Source organism: Patella vulgata, chromosome 8, assembly GCF_932274485.2.
Source record: "Patella vulgata chromosome 8, xgPatVulg1.2, whole genome shotgun sequence".
Taxonomy (NCBI): Eukaryota; Metazoa; Mollusca; class Gastropoda; family Patellidae; genus Patella; species Patella vulgata.
Window position 1 is genome coordinate 20,223,897 of NC_065886.2, and position 21,086 is coordinate 20,244,982.

Sequence of the window (21,086 nt, forward strand, 5' to 3'; positions counted from 1 at the left end):
TGTTACTACTTTTTCGAGGGATGGTCTAAAAACCAAATTTTATTGTGACTAGTCAGGTTATTATTGTAAACATTACATTATGATTGGACATGTAAAGGAATGTGGGAAATGGTATGCTTGTTTTTGCTTTTGATGTGGGTAGTAATTGTTTTATTTGATCTCTGTGTAGTAATTATATTACCCTCTTGTTATATGTGTATTTTCAACAGGGTTTCCATAAATCTTAAATATGTATTGATAAATGATCTCCTCTGTAACACAAGCAAAAAAAGTTTTTGTTAGCGAGAAATTAATTTTTATTAAAACCAAAAGTGATGTAGTTGGTTCAACACGCTCATTGGTCTCTATAGTAGGCATACTGATTTAGCATAGGTTTGCTGCTGTATCTTGTTCACGTGTCGTCGTTGGATGAGAATCCAACCAAAGGGACTGTTTATTTAGATATTATAAATATTGAACTATGCTTACTATAGAGAACAGTGAGTGTGTTGAACCAGCTATATCACTTACGTTTTTAATTAAAATAAAATTTCTCGCTTACAAAAACATTTTTACTTGTGTTACAGAGGGGATTATATATGAATATATATTTAAGATTTATGAAAACCTAGTTGAAAATCGTTTGTCCTCCCCTTTAATTTCCTTCATCTATATGGTACATCCAAATTTTACACTCCTTATTTTCTGTACGTGTTAGGCAAATACTTGGTTTATCAGCTGCAGATCATTAAAACTTTCTACAATGTTGATCATAGGATAACAATTCCCAATAGATATTCTGCCAGTCTTATGCAAAGGAATGTCCGGTTGTTGAAGGAATAACCAGAGAGGGGAATAGCTTGAAAAATATGGATGTTTGGTACATGTACTAACAAAATATGGTCTTTACATTTAAAAAATGGGATGAAAATGATCTATTACCATTCATGCCATATTTTTTTTTATTAAAGCTGCTGATGGTCCTTTGTATTTTTTTAACAAAATGGATTCATTTGGATTAAAAATAGTCCCATCAAATTATTTTACTTAACACTTATAGGTGGTGCTGGTTTGTGTATATTGTCTGAAATGAACAAAATTGAACAATTTTTCGACTGACATTCACTTTAGGGATTCAACTTTGACAATATTATAGCTCACAAGGGATTCCAAATCCCTCAAATGACAATCGGCAGCTTTTAGTTTTGGGGATCTATACTGATAAACATGGTATAAAAGAAATAGTAGTAGGACTAACCAATATGAAGGTAGATATTGTGTTGTGATGTGAAAGTATTCCAGAAATTCACCAAGATTTTTTAAACAGAAAAAATTGCTTCAAAAATTTGATCAATCATTAATTTCTGGAATTTAATTAACTAGCATGTGTGTGTCTGCATGTTTGTTTTGTTATTAGATCCCGAGTGACACGAAAAACTGTTAGAGACAGCAGTGAAAGTTCCGAGATACTACCATCTCCTTCCAGTGATATTCTGGACTCATCACCAGTAAAGAGTGATACCAGAAGATCTAGATCTACACCTACCAATACTGTTACCAAGAAAAATACACGCTACGTGTAAGATTTACCTAAAAAAATATTCCTTATCAATTATATAGATAATAAGAAGCATGGAGAGAAACAATAAAATTAAATATAGGAACTCTTTCATATGTGAGAGCTGCGGTGACTTGCTAACCCCTGAAGGTCTTGGGTTTAATTTCACTGTTGAACAAGAAAGTTACTCAAGATTTTGGCTTGGTTTCCCCATGTCTGGTGCAGGATGGACAGCATGGCAAGAAACAGTGTCTAGTCATTCAGATGGGACAAAAAAATCACGGTCCAGTGTATACATTAGCAATAGCATGCATGTAATAAAATCTGAAACAGTTGGAAATAGAAATAAAAAGTAGGCTGTAGTGCCAATGTCCTGGCAAAATTTCACTCATAGTACACTGCATGGCACATGGCCTACTTTATTAACATGGTGGGTACATAAAAGAAAAATGATAAAATCCCCATTTCATTTCATTTTATTTGTGTGATAAAATAAATTGATTTGATGTGTTATTGCAGGAAATACAAGCTCTAATTGATAAGGATGGTAGGATATGCTACACACAATACCTTACAAATCTTGAAGTAATGGTTAAACTACAAAATAACCACAATATTTGTCAGTTTCTAACACCTCATGTTTTCTATTTAGCCCAACAGAAAATAACTTAAGATAGATTGTATACAATAGACATTAGTATACAACCAAGACTTCAGAAATGTTTTTCTTTAAGGACCTGCCACATTTAGCTGTAAAGCATTTGAAAAAAATCTGTTTCCAGAAATGAAAATATAATTTTGTATTAACTGTCCATTTTGACAATTAAAATATGCATTCTTTGTTAATGAATGGGTAGTGTTTGTATCTTTATTTTCACGTGATAGTTTTAGATTCCTAACTCACATTCATTTATCTCATTCCTTTTTTTCCTCGATATCTAGTATTGTTGTTCCACTTTTAATTTTTTATCATTTATCCCATTGCTTTATGCCACCATTCAGTCAGTCACACTTCCATTCAAAGTGCACGGTATGATAAGAAATAGATCTGTGATTGACAAAATACAAGTTAAAAACATCTGTCATGTAATTTTCACTTAGACAATGTTTGTATTTATTTGTGTAGACGTAAAGCGAAGACTAACGGTACATCTGATGGTGAAGATGCCAATACTCCAGAAACCGACAGTCAGTCTTCACTTTCCCCTCGTAAAATAGCCATCTTAAAACAAGCCATGGAAACTGGTGACATGGACTCACAACCTACTGTAAGTTTAGTATTGGCTTAAAATTGAAGAGTAAAGAAGTTCATTTTGATGATAAATCATGAAATTAAGAAACTGATAATGCCCTTGAGAATAATAGAGCACAATCGCAAATCTATTCAGTTTTGTATCAGGGCAATTTTAAATCTTATGATGTTTTTGATGTGGGTATCTCAATATATGAAATATATAATGTTTCTTTCTTGTCTGTTCTAACTATCTCTGCTTGTGCTTGCTAGCATGTTATATAATCAATATACACTGGTTGTGGTACTTAATCATTCAATATTTTATTGATGGCAATACCAGCATCAAATTTATTGTGAAGTTTTTATATCTCAGATACTGATTACTTTGAAAACTGTATTTATTATAATAGTTCCTTAGGCCACGCCAATTCAGGCATGTCCCACCCATGCACCTCATTATGGCTGATCTGGAAATATCTTTATATGCCTACATTAAAATGTAGTCGTTCGTATATAGTTTGTCATTCCCATCCGTCCATCATCCACAATTGCTTGTGGATACTCTCAAGTCTACAAGTTATTATCTGATTGGCTTGATACTTATTCAATATTTTAAGTTCATGAGACAAAGAAGTCTATTGATTTTCGATAATACTCTCAGAGTTCTGGACTTTTATCACTTTGAAAAATCTTGTGGACACTTTAAGACTTCTTGTGCTTGATCACTTTTGAAAATCTTGTGATTTGAAATTTATGTTCATTAGACAAAGAAGTCTAGATTTTGAATGATTCCTATTTCTCGAACAGCCAATGTTTGCACTAGGAAATACTTGAAGCCAATCACATTTTAATTATTTCTAATACTTCATTGGTTGTTACTTAGTGCAGTCATTGTTTTTTAAGGCGAGCGATAGCTCTCCAGCACCTGCCGCTCACCTGAATGTCGACCAAGGGGAGTTTTTTTTCCCTCCCCTTAAAACTGAAAATCGCTCTCCTGAAACCAGGAATAATCCCATTACATGCAGTTATTAGTCTTAGAACCATTTCCCATGCACATAACTAATCACACTCCTTAATATCAGATCACTCTCCTTAATATCAGATCACTCTTCTTATCAAAACTGGGAGAGTTTTTTGAGGGGAGCGATTTTTTCAATTCGTTGATTGTGGGGTGCTTTTTTGGGGCTCTCCTCTGAAATACAAACAACAACGACTGTTAGTGTCTTGTAAATGGTACCATTACTTACAAAAGAATAAACATGTGACATCTTTTGTGGACTGCTTTGATGACATGTGGACATGTTTTGTTGTCTGACAACTTATCTTTTACCAAGAAAAGTCACAATGGTTGAAATCAAAAAGTCTGGACTTGATTAATAGCCTTATGTATATAATTTTAAAAGAAATATTTTCATTTTTACAGATCAAAAGGCAAACAAGAGGAAGGAAAAAATGAAAAGAAAGTTAAAAAATAAATTAAGACAGACTGTTTAGTAATGGCAGCTTGACACATATTATTTCAAAATAATTTAATGCTGCTTCATGGTTAATGATTGAATTCTCCACCATCTAAATGCGGAAAACAAAAATATTGTTTATGTGAAAATTTAATACATGGAGAGCAGTTTCCTGGTTAAAATTTACTTGAAGAGTTGCTTTCCTTGAATTATTAAGTAGAATAGATGATGGTGTTACTTATAATTCTTAAGATAAACATTAAAAATGACTAGAAACATCTGATGAAATAATAACCTTTAATTGTCCTACCATATCGAGGTAATTAAATGTGTTGATTTAAATGATAATCGGTCAGAATTTGTTGGCAGTTATTAACCTTAAAAGAATTGTTCAACAGTTTGTATAGTGTATTTAAACTAAATGTACATGATATTGTCATTCATTCATCACTGTATTCACACATTTAAACATCTGTTATTATTGTATTATTATTTGGACTCGTTTAATTTGTATATAGAAATGAACATGTTGGTTGCATTCTTACTGTAGATTCTAATGTAAATATTTTAGCAATTATGTTGACTCAATCCTGTGTCTTTTCCCTCTACCCCTTTTCCTTCTCTAAAAGATGCATTATGTAAGAGCTAAATCTGTCTATTGTAGACCTTTCGTTTGGCCTCAGATGTTATATAAATCAGTAATTAGACATTTACATGCCAAGCCTATAATCAACTCTAGAAAATCTGATGGTTGTGATTTTCAACGGATTTAAACACGATCGCCAGTTAATAATTTAATTAGAAAGTGGATAATCAAGACTACACTATTCTTAAATGTTGAATATATTCCCTTTTCATTATCTATTTTATAACTATTATAGCCAGATCTGTCCGCTTTTCATTGAAGTCGTACATAATGCATCTTTAACATGTTAGTGAAATGAATAGGCTGCAAATTGCTACATTTTGTTAGAAAAATCTCTTGCCATTGTCATGATAACTAAATACAATTATAATAGACTTGTTTCAATATTTCAACAATACGATAGTTCAAAGCACGCATATTCACACAACAATGACTATTTCAGTTACTTTCAACAAATTTTATAATAAATTCAGTGCAGAACAAATGTAATTTTATTGTAAGGTAAAAATATGGAGATTTTAAATGCTACAAAAAGCGGTGTCAGATTGCATTCTCTGAAGTAGGTTTTGTTAAACGAGGCATTACCACTTCAACCAAGAAAATAAATATAATTAGATTTAAAATGATTTTAAAACTTGTCAAATTATCGACAATTGAAGTAGCTGAACTATATAAAACTCACACATCTGTATTTTAGAAATGGAAAGTCACTGTACTTGAATAATACAATAGAAGTGTAACTAGTTAATTTTACTAACAGAACTATCAAATATCCACAAACTTCAGGTTCTGCTTAAAACAATAAATGAATTGGATTGCAATAATTTTCTTTTCTTTTTAATCTTTTTATAATGTCGAAATTTAAACATCATATCTGAAATACATTTTAAGTTATCGAAACATGAAAATTAATGTTAGAACAGTGTATTGTTATAAAGAGACAATGATCAATAAGTGCTGTATTTTGTTTTATATATATATATATATATATATATTGTGTATAGATCATCATCACAATGGTTTTATTACATCATCCATTGTTTCACTTCAATATCATCTCTCATTGAAGACCAAAAAAAAAAATCACATTTATCTTATCATCCATGTTAATTTAAAAAAAAAAAAAGTTGTGTGTATCATTTATAGGTGGGGAACAAAATTATGTGAACATCACTAGTTTCTTTTCTGTACCAGTATTATTTTTATACCACCATCAAAAAATGGTGTGGTCGCATATTATAGTCATTCCCGTCAGTAATGAAAAAGTAAAGATCATTCAACAAGTTAGTGCTCTTGTTCTTAAAGCTCTTAGTGAGCTCTAGAGAATTGAGAAGACAATTTTACTGCGACATTTCACTCATCCCATTTTAGCTTTTAAGAACTTTCGGTGTAACGGTTTGTCCAACAGAGTTATTGCCCTTGACACTTAAACACACAATCTGTGAAACCCACTAAACTGGAAATATTTGCTTAAGATAAAAAAAGAATAAATGTAGATGTCAAAACTACTGGCTGATGTATCATTGTTTCCTGGCAACTTAGTTTTTTGCAAACATATCTGCTGATGAAGCCTTTTTCAAAAAGAATATGCCAGTTTATATCTGTTTTATGTCTTCTAATCATGTTCAAGTTGCCCACCATTTTATTTTAGTTTGAATAATGAAGTTCATATAGTTTATGATTTTTTGAACTGTTTTTGTTTTTCATTTTCTTCTGAGAATAAAAGCTATGCTTGGTTGTGAACCAGACTTACGGAAAATTTGAAATAAATTGTTTTCCCACATGATGTCACTCGTATCTATTATAGTTATGAATGCAAAAATATGAATAGTGGGAACAAGAAGGAAAAAGACAAACCATTGGCAAGACACGTAGAATGAATTCATAAGCCCGGTTGGTTAAACCTATACTTGATTATTCCCATCCTAGAATACTATTGGCCAGTCTTGAATAGTCTTGCCTTACGATTCGCAAGGAGAATATTTGGTAGACCAAATCTTTTGTTTCGTAGCATCTGATAGCACCTTGGTGCGCAATCGTATTATTGAGTAAGGCGCTGGCTCGCTAAGTAGTAGTTCAGGGTCCTGTTTCTCGAAATCTTAACTAAAGATAAAATCCAAATTTTATTAGATACTTCAATTTTGATTAGCTAAGCACTAAAATCAATCTAATATTATCCAATTAAATTACTAAAATTTGGATTTTATCTTAGTTAAAATTTCGGAAAACAGGACCCAACTCTGAACGTAGGTCTCATTACACTCGCCCTGTACGTTCAGGAACCGTCCTATTGAATCCTTGTCGAAAAAATATCGGCCCCCAGTCAATTTTACTGGGCAACTTTTTACAGCTAAACGGTCGTGTGTCAGTCCCTGTGAACGCCTGAACAATGTAAAGGGATATTTTAGTGAGAAAATAAGACCTTGCTTTCCTCGCTAGAGTCAGCATGTGCAACACAACATGCTGTTAAATATACGCCCCCTTCGGCTTCTGCTAAACGGCTTGGTAGAAGCCATTGAAATCTAAATATAGGGTAACACACAAATTACGTAACTCAACCATATATATAAGACGAAACAAAATTTAGGTAAGCTGGGGAAAAAAATTAGAATCTTTGAAAAGTTGAGAATCGTCAGTCATTTATTGCTTTGCCTATCCCAATAACAGTCGATATGTGGGAAATTTCGCCCGGGCAGCGGCACTATGGACTACTCTTATGTCGAATTCCAACTGCCAAGGGATCTTTTACGTGCACGGCAATGTATATACCGGACCTCGGTTTTTCGTACCATCCGTCCTGCACCACTGACAAGGGGAAACCACGTCGGAAAATCACGATGAACTTTATCGGCTAATGCATACTTATTTGAGTAAATTATGAGGTCCATGAGTAAACTAATATTTTTGCAAATAAGTATTTTAAAAACTGTTTGCCTTAGGTTATTTCTGCTTCAAATGGCACAAAGATAAAACAAAAAGACAAACTTGTATGTCATTTCTGTGTATTTTATTGATGAAAAGAAAAACTAAATTCTGTACTTATTTGATGCGGAATATGAAACGTGGAATTGTCTGTTTTTATTATACTAAGTGAAATAAACTAATGTAAGTTAATATTATGAACAACTATAGTCTTAGAATATCATATTTCTATTTCCTTTGGACTTTGTTTTATTGTCATCAACGCCCTAACCCTGAACAACATGTGACGCCAACCCAGAACTGATAAAACAGGTCATTGTTTTCGGATTTGGTATTTAGAGTGAGTTAAATTTACAGCTATTAATTATGTAAATCAGTGAGAAATAACTTCATTCGAATTAAATAAAAATGTCCTCATTATTACTCGCCCAAAGTTGAAATGGGGGTATATTGTCTTCACCCGTCAGTGGACATTGTTTTCTTTTACACTTACTGGGGTTGTTTGGCCATGTTTTGGGAAAAAACACCCAAATAACTGGAAACTAATAATTACTGGAAAGAGCCAGTTAACTAAACTTCAATCCATTTCCCGCACTTTTTGTACAATAATGTTATCTCTGTGACCACGAAAGTTTGATTTTGATTGCCATGTGTTTCTAGCTATTACAGTGCTTTGACAGCCATTTGATTAAATTTTGTTTAACTGGTTAACGTGTTAAAATTTTAAAGTTAACGAGTTAATTATGGAGGCTACTAAAACATGGTCATTTCCGTACCCAACCTACGGAAGTGGACCATCACTTTCATACAGGAATACAACTGCATCGGCTGCATTAGGCTGGTATTAGAACTTTGGATTTACGTGAGCTAGGGAAAAAAAATCCGAAATGTTTTAAGTTTCATCAAAATCGGATAAAAATTGTGAGCTCTAGAGGGTCCATTACCTTCGTATTGCATACTTTTACACAATTTGCGTACAAAGAGCGATCATTTTGTCGGGCAGTTTCTTTTCGATTTTTCCGAAATTCGAATTCAACCTTCATTATGGTGGAATGGTGATATATTTAAACGTTTTTTAAAACCGGAAAAAAAATCCAGGAAGTTACGTTCGGATATACGCATTTATCAAAAGGAACCAAGATCTTAGTGTGTAATGGTGATATATCCACATGTGTTTTTTTTTAAATCGGATAAAAATTGTGACCTCTACATGGATCGCAAGCTAAAAACATGATTTTTCGTACAACCAAGGGCCATAATTCAGGAAGTTCGGATCTGATATGCGCAAATAGTTTCATCACAATCGGAACAAAATTATGACCTATAGAGGGTCCAGAACCTTGATATACCATATTTGTACATTATTTGCGTACGAGGGGCGGCCATTCTGTCTGGCAGTTTTGGTCCGATTTTCACGAAATTCGAACTCAACCGCAATTACCATAAAATGGTGATATATTCGAAAGTTTTTGTTTTAAATTGGATAATAATTGTGACCTCTAGAGGGACCACAGTATAAAAACGCGATTTTTCGTACAATCAAGGGCTATAATTCAGGAAGTTACGATCCGATATGCACGAATATCGAAAAGAACCAAGATCTTGGGGATAAAAACATGCCTTCAAGTTTCATCAAAATCGGATCAAAATTGTGACCTCTAGAGGGTCCACAAGCTAAAACCGTGATTTTTTGTACAATCAGGGGCCATAATCCATAAAGTTATCGTCCGATATATGCCAATATCGAAAGGAAGGGAGATCTTTTGGAGATAAACCTATATGTCGAGTTTCGTCAAAATCGGATAAGGATTATGACCTGTAGATTGTCCACGACAATTGTGTACGGACAGACGGACGTCCGGACAGGGGCGACGACAGTATACGTCCACATGAAAATGTGGGCGTATAAAAATGAAATGAAATGAAATGGAGTTTAACGTCCTACTGTTCTGCTCCTAAACTGGGCTAATGAAGACGGGCATACGCCATACAGTGTGCTATGAGGGAAATTTTGCCCGGGCAGCGGCGCTACGGCCTACTCTTATATCGAATTCCATCTGCCAAGGGATCTTTTACGTGCACGCCAATATGTACACAGAACCTCGGTTTTTCGTCCCATCCGAACGACTAGACAGCTGTCATTGTCAGGCCTTCCGCCTTGCATCACTGACAAGGGGAAACCACGCCGGAAAATCTGGATGAACTTTCTCGGCCAATGCAGGGATCGAACACCCGACCTCCAGGCTAGCGAACCAGCGTCTTAGCCACTTAGCCACGTGATCCCCGGGCGTATAAAAACAAATGAAACATAAATATCAGAGAAAATAGCAAAATATTAAAAATGTACAAAATATTTTCATACAAGTCATAAGCAAAGGGGATGGGGGATCTTAGTGGCTTAGTGAGTGTAAGATGTTGGCTCGCTAAGAAACATGCACTAGTTCAGAAGTTATAAATTGGAAAAAAACACTTTGCTCATTAAAAAACAAACATAAAATGAAAATTGTGTACATAAAAGGAACATTCATTGCATAATATACAAGCACCAGGAATACAGGCTATTAAAAAAATAAATGAAACATAAATATCATAGAAAAGGCCAAATATTAAATAATATGTACAAAATATTTACATACAATTCATGTATGTGACTAATTGGGTATGAGATACCGGTGTTTGTTTCCATAACAATATTCAAAATTAAAAACACGAATTAGAATTCAATATTTGTCAATTTCAATCAATATTGATGTTATCTTGCCGTGAAAGTATAGGATCCTAATATCCAGTATTTAAGATACAAATACCATGTTATAATCAGTACACGAGTCGTGTATTCTGTGATTTCGGGTGCCACTTTGTAATGAACAAATAAAAACATATCCTACAAGACAATGTGGTTGTAATCAGTAAAGGTTGATTCACAAACGACAAAATATTAATAAAAAAAGCCACACATTATTCAGTGAATATTCGCTAGGCCCCTACAATCACTGACATCGATGCGACTTAATGAGCCAAAAATATTAACTTTTTTTCTCCGACAAATTAAATTCTAAATCATTTTTTTAATGTTTTAGAAAAATTAATAAAGACGTTTGGAGTATTTGTACGTAAAACTTATTTCCTATTTAGTGTAAATGGGTATTAAAATGAGTAAAAGGCACCATTCCGCCCGAACCAGTGGCGTCTTATGTAAACAATGCACTCACCATTGAGCTAACGATTGACACCGCGTTATGTGACGTACGTGTTGAAGGTAGTCATCTTTTACAGAGATATTAGAAGACTTTCGTAATTCACTGTGAAACAGTTTGTAAAAAAGCGTGTAGAATCCATGGATAAAGCAGGCGTAAACGACTGCCGTTCAATTTGAACTGTTCACATCTTCCACCGAACATAATTGATTAGAAATTACAATATATAGTTTTCAAAAATTGAATATAAAAGCTTTTTTTTAGTAATTCTGTGTATATTTAATATAAATTTGATTTCAAGATATTCCTATTTAATGCTTTAAGATTTCTATAAATTCTGGAGAGAATTAATAATTGCTTGTGTTAGCGAAGGATATTTAACATTAAAAACAGAAAAAAAAAGGATTTAAATAACAGGTCAAATACAACAGATAACTTGATAGCTTTACCATCACTGTATTCTTTTCCAGAATTATAAAAAAAAATTGAAGATTTAATGTTTAAAATGTATGGTTGGGTTCTCTCGTTGTTGTTATCATACAGAAATAATCTTCCAAGGATGTTTCGTCCTGAAAAAAAAAGTAGACTACAAATACACTTTCTATGGTTCACAATGTTTAAATAAACAATTCATTTTGCCACATATTGAGTGTCTATTTGGTTTCAACTCTGCATAACACTTTTTGTAACTTGCCTAATTACAGACCCAGTCTTGAAATTTGGGACTAAAATGGAAATTTTTACTATGGTTGCTTTGGAAATCTTTTACGTGTACCACCAATTTGTACACTTAACCATATTAACAAACAGCATATTACCAACAAGTGGTTCAAAAACTATTACATAGACTAACTATCTTTTCCATACAACTCAGTCTTATGGTTTTTGTCTAATTGGATTAGAATACAGGCTTTACATATTTGTGAATCATATTACAAATTCAAAATATTACGTCACTATTTGAAGGTAACTGGTCATTACAAATAGCTACTCTCCATAACAAAAATGCATGAAAGATAGGTCAACTAGTGTTTCCAAATCCTGATTCCCTACTACATGTACATCAAAGTAGCGCCCATTTACTTGACAAATATCTTATTATTTGTTTGGCCCATTCATTTTCTATTTCTACCGATGTCTGACAACAATCAATCTTTTAAAATCTATTGAAATCTGAAAGAAATTTGAAAAGTAAAAATATTTTCCACTATACTGCTATCTACTGTAAAAATACAAATATATTTTTGTTTTCTTGCAAGTGTGATTACCTGGTTACCAACATGTATATAAATTCAAGCAGAGTGCAACATCTATATTCACCCAGGAAATAAACATACATGTTGAACAACCTCGTCTGATTTAGAGACTAATTTACTTTTAGGGTAATCGAGAACGAAACAGTCAAGCGAGTAAACAACCACCCCAACCCTTACGTATTGTAGTAGAATCTTGATGCACAAGATTCCCTCAATATAGAACGCAACAAAGCGGTCCGTTCTGACAAGTTTAATTATACAGTAGTATGGAAGTTGATAAGAATAATCATGGTCAACGTACCGTAGACTGCAATTTTAACGGTGGAAAAAGAAGTTGGCAGAGGATAAATCGAAAATTTATTTAAAGGCTTCAATATGGACCCTCAACGCAATTATCTCTGTTAAATCATACTCGGGTAGTATGTAAGTTGTCTTCCAATTAACACGTTTTGCATGAATTTGAAGTAAACTTTTGATAAATAAGTTAATTTTGAATGTTTGAATATATCAAATCACACAATTTTGTACATGGGAAGGCATCTTTAAACAAGACAAAATTGCCAATATAAAACAACCATAATACGCAAATAGATCTACTATACGATAAGTACTATTTCTAGCCTAGTATAGTATATAAAGTTGTGGTTGCTTAGCTTCTTAGCAGTCTAACAGGGGTCCATAGATTTACCCAAAACACCTTTAATTACCCAAAACAACCTGTATTTTGAATAAAACAATACATTTTTATAGTTTTTTCTTTCTTTTTATATGTATACATGTAGATGATTTAAAATATTCCCTAAACTTTCCAATTTGTTTTAATAGTTCTGAAAAAAAAAGCAAATAAATAAAAAATCAAATTAAGCAAGAAAGCCAACTCCCATTGTTATATTCATAGAAATATTTCTATGGTTATCGTATAGGTGATGAAATGAAATGAAATGAAATGGGGTTTAACGTCATACTGTTCTGCTCCTATACTGGGCTAATGAAGACGGGCATACGCCATACAGTGTGCTATGAGGGAAATTTTGCCCGGGCAGCGGCACTATCGCCTTCTCTTATATCGAATTCCAACTGCCAGGGGATCTTTTACTTGCATTCCAATATATACACGGGACCTCGGTTTTTCGTGTCATCCGAAGGACTAGACAGCTGTTCGAGATTTGTTTTTCGTTATATCTTTCTGATGAAATATAAATGTAATGTTTGGTTTCTAAAAGAAATTTTATCATTATATGAAACAACCTCCTATGAAACGGCTTTGGGATCCTTCCATTTATTTCCGGCTTAAAGATAGATTGCCAGGCAACGAAACATACGCCCACAACAGAGTTATCGCATATTTTATCTTTTATCGGTAATGAAACATTTATAATACACTAAAATCTGATTAAGAGTAATTATCAGATAAATAATTAAAATTTGTTTGGCTTCGAGTTCTGCCCCATGCTAACGTTTAGAATACAAAACATTTAATATCATGGATTTACATGTGGCTGTTCAAGTTATCAAAAAGGATTGAAAATCAATATACTTACTCGTCTCAGGACCTTAAACTCTGTGTATCAATTTGAAGTCAATCGGATATTAACTTTAGCCTCTAGAGCGTCCACAAGATATTTCAAAGTGATCAAGGATCATAACTCTGGCAGTAATTATCGGAAATCGTTGAAAATCAATGGGCTTTTCGTTTCATGACCTTAACACTGTGTATAAATTTAAAGTCAATCGGATATTAAAATACATTATGCAAGAGCTAAATCTGCCTATTGCATGTCTTTCTTTAGGCCTGATATGTTATCTAAATTATTAATTAGACATTAATTAACTTATCCAGACCATAATCATATCTCGATGTCAACGCTAGCCTGCAATATTTACTCAATTAGGATCCGATTTGCTGCTCAACTTTCATTCATGATTTAATCATTAAATGGATAATCGAGACTATGTTTTTATAGTACCGACTTTAGTAATGATGATCGAGGCTAGGTCAAAAATTCAATCGCTACAATCTCGGTTCAGACTATTATATTTAATGGAAGTTTCGAGAACAAATCTACCTAGATTAACGTCAAGGTGACCCATTTAAAAACCAAATAGAAAATGTTGATCTCCTAATTTGTACACCATCCTTTTCCTTACAATAAGGTTTTATTTAATATTAAAAAGAGTGCTTTATAATAACAACTTGTATTATAAACAAACATAGTTTCCCTTTCTCTATAATTCACTGTGATAATTTCCCATTGATAATACAAACTTTTGTTATAATTATACATATAAATTCATTTTTCATGCAAGGAATGGCTGAGCAGATTTTTTCGAGACGGAGAAAAACCTATGGCTAAAATAACTTTGACATAGCGGCTGAATGGTTGGCGGGAGGGGACTGCTTATTAAAATTTTGTATTTTTTTATGGAATTTAGGTTTCATTTCAACCAACCAACTAACACAAAAATGAAAGAAGTTATTATCTCGTTCATGCCTGGGTTCATTTTTATTTTTGCCAGAATGTCTAAAGAAATTTCCTAAAACAAAGATGGCGCCGTTAAAAATAAAATGACCATATAAATTCAGGACAGATTGTTTACCTACTGACCCGAGCTGAAGGGATTTTGGTCACTCTAAGCATTTGAACAACTAATGATAATTAAGCACAATTCCAGAGAAAAATTAGATAGGTTCATAAGATTGCTGAATTACTGGAAGGCTTTATAACATTTTTGTATTTTGCGGTTTTGTATTTTCTGTGTCCATTTTATTTTTCGAAAGTATCACTGCTCTAAAACAATGTCAGGACGCTGTTGATGCTAACTTCACTCTAAATATAGCCTACTAGTTTCAGGGTATCTAATATAATAATCCAAGGAAGAATTTGCCACACAAAATATCATATAGTTAACTTAGAAAACAATATAAGGTGTCTGAACAATAAATCCATTATGAGATACATCTGATATTGTTTTCTAATTATGTAAGAGTAATTAAATTTGATTGTTTTCTTTTTCAGTGAAGCAATAATGTCGAATTTCTATTTTATCAACTTATTTTTTCACACGTACATAGAGTCAACTTTTAAAAACACCCATTTGCTAAAATTCACATGTACATTATGTATTCCTTTGATCTAAGAGATTAGTGGGCCAATAAAAATCAGGAACTTGCAGACATTTTTACCACAGACATCTTAACGACAATTAACATGCAAGTCTTTCTGGCTATTATCTGAGAAAAATTAACAAATGATAAACAGCTCAGTTGGTATTTTTATCAAAGAAAAACAAATGTTGTGTAAAATAGATTGTTTTGCAATTACTAATACTTTTGGCAGGTTTGACCAAACTATGATCTATTAGATCAAAGTGATTTTTTTTTGCCGTTTTGGTTTTTTCCCTTATGACCACCTCCCAAAGAGGTCACTTTACAGCATCTGTATGCCTCGTCTCGACCCCACCCCTCCACCACCACCACACCACTCACCCCATGAAAGAATGAATGGAAATGGCTCTTCATAGTCACAATCCCATCAGTTCCTAAACCTGTTAAAATTGTTGACGTTAAAATTGTTGACGTTACACATTACGTGCGTTTTTGTATGAAAAAAACACAAGATTCTATGTAAATCTACACAAGTTTGTGGTAATGCAATGCACAACAACACAAGCTTGTGTAGGATCGTTTTAACACAAGTCCTTGTGTTGAGATCCAACACAAGATTTTTTACAGTATGGGGAAAACTCGCCGGACGTCCCTAATTTGCCCAATCCACCCCACTAACCCATTTACTAACCACACGAAACATGTTGTAAAATGTTCAGCAAATTCACATGTATCAAAAGACCACCTCCAGACATTTTTCATGGTGCGACATTTTCATGCAGTGACGAAGTACCCTACCATGCGGAACGTACAAACTGTAAATCGGACCTTACCCATCAGTAACTGACTAACCGCGCTCACTGTAACTCTTTATATCGAGAACGAACGCATCTCTTGATGACCTTGATGATTCTGATCATGAACCCTTGACAGACAAATCCCATTCTGATCCAGACGAGGGAGTATACTAGTCTTAGCTGCTCACAGACTATTGAATTACCTTATACAGAACATTTCAGACATGTCACATGACAAAATTATATAAATCACAGGTTTTATACTGAGATGTTTATTTCTGTCGATGCAGATTCTCTCGTCGCTAGGAATGGTAAACAGTTCAAATTATCTGAAGTTCAGCGTCACCAGCTCGCCCCACATTACCCCCTGATACATATAACATTCTTCGTATTCGTCTCTCACGATGATGGGGGCGTGACCTCGAGTGTAATGAGACCTACGTTCAGAGCTGACCTAGTGGAAATCCTGCCTTAGCCGCACTACTTTAGTTTTATTCACTGTTATATAACTGGGGTTACTCATTTAAAGATATCCAGGCTGTTCAGTTGAAAAAAATTTGCTTGTATTTTCTTTATAAAATGGTTTTCTATTAATACAGAGAAATCAAAAGAGAAACATCCAAGTACTTAAAGAAATCGCCTTTGTATTGTGAATTTTCAGCTTAACCTTTCTTTGTGAAAAAATAACACAAATCAAAGATCCAGTGTAAAAAAGTAATACTAGAGCTTAAAATTTACAACTGAAAGCCATTTTCAGATACTCAAGACATAGCCTAGTCATTGTTATGATTTTAGAAACTGAACTTAAAAAGAATCGAACCATTTCGCTATAAACTAAATGACCATGTCGCGCATCCAACAGAAAAGTGCTTTAGAGAAAAGTTTTCACCGTCAGATCTTTTTAAATTCATAGAAAGCCAAGAAGTGATGAATTGTAAAAGGATTTAAGAAATGTTGGGTGGATTAAAGGGTAGGGGAAGAGGTGTGAACATTTTGAAGATAAATATTTCACTGAATATACATTGACAACAGGAAAGAAATGAAGTTTAGCGTCTCTTGAACACAATGCGTCTTTCATTCTGAGACTTAGGCCTACATAGGGTACATTTAGACAATTTTTTCGGGTGGGTGGGGGATTTAAGTAAGACCCTTTCGGCACGTGAGCCCATTATTTAAAGAATATATTTTAACCTCTGCTTAAACATAAAATGCATTAATACCAAGCTTTAAAGACGTTTGTCTTGATGTTAACGCCCAAAGAAATATATAGTTTCCGTACTACTTAGTTACCAATATATTATATAAAATGTTATAAAACCAGAGAAGGTATTATATTATTATATCAAAACGTAAAAAGTATATTTGTATTTAAGAAACTTCAAAGACCTAGATTAAATTTAATTGTCTCACTCGGGTGTCTTTCTTTTCTTACATCTTATTCTCTAAAATATTATGTTAGGCTATATATATAGAACGTGTGAAACGGAAATAAGGATATCACAGACTGTTTTAGTGTAAAATGAAACAAATTGCGTTTTCAAGCAACTTTGCCTTAGTTCTTTTCTCGGAAAACTCGCCCTCGTCTGCTCCATGTCCCGCTTTTTTGAGGAAAGCACCTTCGTTTGCCCCCATATCTCTCTTTGAGAAAAACAAAGCTCGTTTTCACCTCTGTATAGTCATGTGCAATGCTAGTATGCTAGGCAAAATGATTTGGCCCGGACAGCGGCAGGTCTATCTATTTGGAATACTGAAATAGTATGTTTGAAACTGGGGGAAAATACCTCCCCAAATTTCCGTCCCGTCAACTATCACCACTAATGTAATAAGCTCCTGGTTTAAGACAAATTACTAATACATTACATCATATTTGACACACTAATTTATTACCGTCAAATGTTTCATCTCGTCCTTAATACATCCTGGTCTTCTTCTTGTCTTACATATAGAAATGTGAATAATTTGTAAGAATAGAATAGACCATAACCTACAATCGCGCTTATAAAATGACCCGTGTATTTTCTCAATACTGTAGAATGTAGGGCCTAATCGTTGGGATGGGACGGAAAACCAAGGGCCCGTGTACAAATCAATTGAAATTCGTTATAAGCAGAGTAGGGCCGTAGCACCGCTGGCCGGGAAAAATTTCTTCACAGCACAATATGGCGTCATAGTTTTAGTGCAGTTCTATGATGGCGTATATCCGCCTTCATTAACCCAGTCGGTGCAAAGAAGCAGGACGTTAAACCCCATAATATACTAATATCTGACACTTTTTTGGTTGCCCGTTTTCATTAGCCCAGTCGGAGCAGAATAGTAAGACGTTAGACCCCATTTCATTTCATTTTATATTGGAGTGAAGTTGGAGCCGCGGTTGCTCGATAAGGCACTGTCTCGATAACCTGGGGGCCCCGGGTTCGATCCCGGTGTTGACTGACAAAGTTCCTCGGGATTTTCCGGCGTGGTTTCGCCATGTCAGTCACCCAGGATGGACAGGTGGCCTGACATGGAACAGCGTCTATTCGTTCAGATGGTCTAAAAACTGAGGTCCCTGATAATTTGAATTCGAAGTAACAGAATAGGCCGTAGAGCCGCTGTATGGGCAAAATTTATCTTGGATTATCATAATTTTCCAATATCATTTTCTTCGACTAATTATCCACGGCAGATCAATGACATTTCAACCACCATCCAATGCCTCACTTAGGTCTCAAATGAAATGGGGTTTAACGTCCTACTGTTCTGCTCCGAACTGGGCTAATGAAGACGGCCATACGCCATACAGTGTGTTATAATGAGGGAAATTTTGCCCGGACGGCGGCATTACGGCCTACTCTTATATTGAATTCCAACTTTCAAGGAACTTTTACGTGCATGCCAATCTGTACACGGGACCTCGGTTTTTAGTACCATCCAAACGACTAGACAGTTGTCCTTGTCAGTCCCTCGTCTTATAGATGAATTGGTGAATTGCTGAGATAACGCTAATTAATAAGAGTGTCTGTTGAATAAAACTAAAGCACTTTGGCTCATGATTCAAGTGGACACAGAACACAGTTTACCCTGGCAGAAAAAAATAATAACTAGGCCTGGCCGAACTATAGGTCTATTCACCAAAGCACCCCCGCACAGGGTGTCCCGGGATCGATTCCGGTTGTGGTGGTGCAGGACGAAGGGCCTGGAAAGGAACACCCTCTCTTCATTAGGATGGGGTGAAAAACGAGGCCTCGTGTATATTTCATGTTATTTCTTTCAGTTTTATTCCTAAACAATAAAGAATGCACCCATGGCTTACAGTATTTTCCAAATTCAACAGCCAGAAGAAGTGTAAAAAAAACTCTTTACTCCTCAAATACCCAATTCAAATGAGCCCTCAAAGTTCGCAAAACATAATAATTAAGCTGAAAAATGATATTTGTATAAAGCTATTTACTTAAACATACATTATGTAAGAGCTAAATAATGACATGCTTAAACTTAATACATATTATCCGAAAATAGTTTAGACTAAAACATAATCTTGAAACCTAGCTGGTTTCTTGAGAGTTCGCTTTCGGACGACTTACTACAATCTGGTTGTTACTGTCTCGAATTCTTTGTAGGGACAGATGATCACATGATATTGGTTCGTCGTCATGGATGAGCTCGGCGTTTAGTCCTTCGTCATAGAGTAAATTCGATATTTTAATTCGCAACATGTCAACTGGTACGACTTGAGCTCACTCCACCCCCATTTATTTGTTTACGCTAATTTAAAATCTGTATTGAAGTGGGACAACTAAACCAGTGGTATCTCACTATTATAGTCTCGGTTTATTTACCCAAACAAAACGGGCGTTCAGACTAAAAGTAGCAACTAACAAGAGGAAACAAACAAACGTTTATTTAACATTAGAGATCGGTGTTAACCCGAACGGTGCATCATACTTCAAGTATTGGCGAAATACAGCGAGTGGGAAGTGAGTGGCTACCAAACCTCAAGCAGACAGCAGACGTTCATTCCGTACAGGGTCAAGCTCAGAGATGATGCCAGACAAACAGAGCCTCTACGCCTCGTCTCGTGCAGGAATAACTCCCATTGATTTGTAACCTGTGGTAAAGTAACGAGTTTAACACCCGAACCGCATAACTGTACAACCATGTAACGTCTACAGTTCAAATTGTGTTTTCTTTTCTCTGACTTTAACTTTTATTTTCCGGTTTTCTCTGCAACACGTGTGACATGGACTAACAGTTAAATTCGTGTTGCTAACGGAACGGAAGTCGAGCAAGGTAAGATGAAACTTTATTTATTTCCCCGCTTTATTTGAACTTTTCCACTAATCTAAATATTTACGACAAACTTTTCTTATCTTATGTATGATTTCAAAAATATTTTTTCGTCCTAAGCGATGAGGTCATATTTTTGGGGGTAAATTCTCCGTAGTGTGGTTCCAGTTAATACAAAAGCAACGAATAAGTACGAGGGTGTGTCCTAACAATTGTATCAGTGTATTACATACACCAAACGGTAAAATTGTTAAATTTAAACTTTATCACTGCTCGATATACAGCAAACATTTTTAGAATATTCATTATAAGTATAATTTTGTTTCCAGTCATGCAGATAAAAACAGAAACGGTTTATCATTTTTTATATAATTTGTTTTATATAGTCAAATGACGTGAAATCACCGCCAAAGTATATCATGAATAATGTGGTCCTATGACACAAAATGTGGAATCAATTTTATTTTCCATTCGTCTTATCGGTAGTCAGTGCAGCAGAATCACATACATGTAGGCTTAACCAAATATCTAACCATGGCTGTGGAGAACGTATATCGGTAAACTATAACGAAACAAGCTTATGGCCAGATTGATACTGGACATATTCATTTCTATACTAAACAAACAGTTATTAAATTTCTTATCTCTTTTGAAGGGCGATTGAGAGC

General features: G+C 34.3%; 2 protein-coding genes across 5 annotated transcripts in view; both read left to right on the forward strand.

Moving 5' to 3' along the window:
* The window catches only part of LOC126830146 (sister chromatid cohesion protein PDS5 homolog B), a 35,495-nt gene extending 28,835 nt beyond the window's left edge, over window positions 1-6,660 (forward strand). Inside the window, exons 32-34 of one of the 3 annotated variants that reach the window (XM_050560418.2) lie at window positions 1,397-1,558; window positions 2,664-2,805; window positions 4,195-6,660. In XM_050560418.2, coding sequence (XP_050416375.1) covers window positions 1,397-1,558; window positions 2,664-2,805; window positions 4,195-4,227 — 337 coding nt within the window. In that variant the 3' untranslated portion in view covers window positions 4,228-6,660. The remainder of the gene's footprint in view (window positions 1-1,396; window positions 1,559-2,663; window positions 2,806-4,194) is intronic. The other 2 variants (XM_050560419.2, XM_050560421.2) reach the window with 2 other exon arrangements.
* A 13,364-nt stretch (window positions 6,661-20,024) lies between these two features.
* LOC126830154 (beta-1,3-galactosyltransferase 1) overlaps window positions 20,025-21,086 on the forward strand; it is a 72,215-nt gene continuing 71,153 nt past the window's right edge. The window contains exon 1 of one of the 2 annotated variants that reach the window (XM_050560446.2): window positions 20,025-20,421. The gene's annotated coding sequence lies outside the window, so the exon portion shown is untranslated. The remainder of the gene's footprint in view (window positions 20,422-21,086) is intronic. The other variant, XM_050560443.2, reaches the window with a different exon arrangement.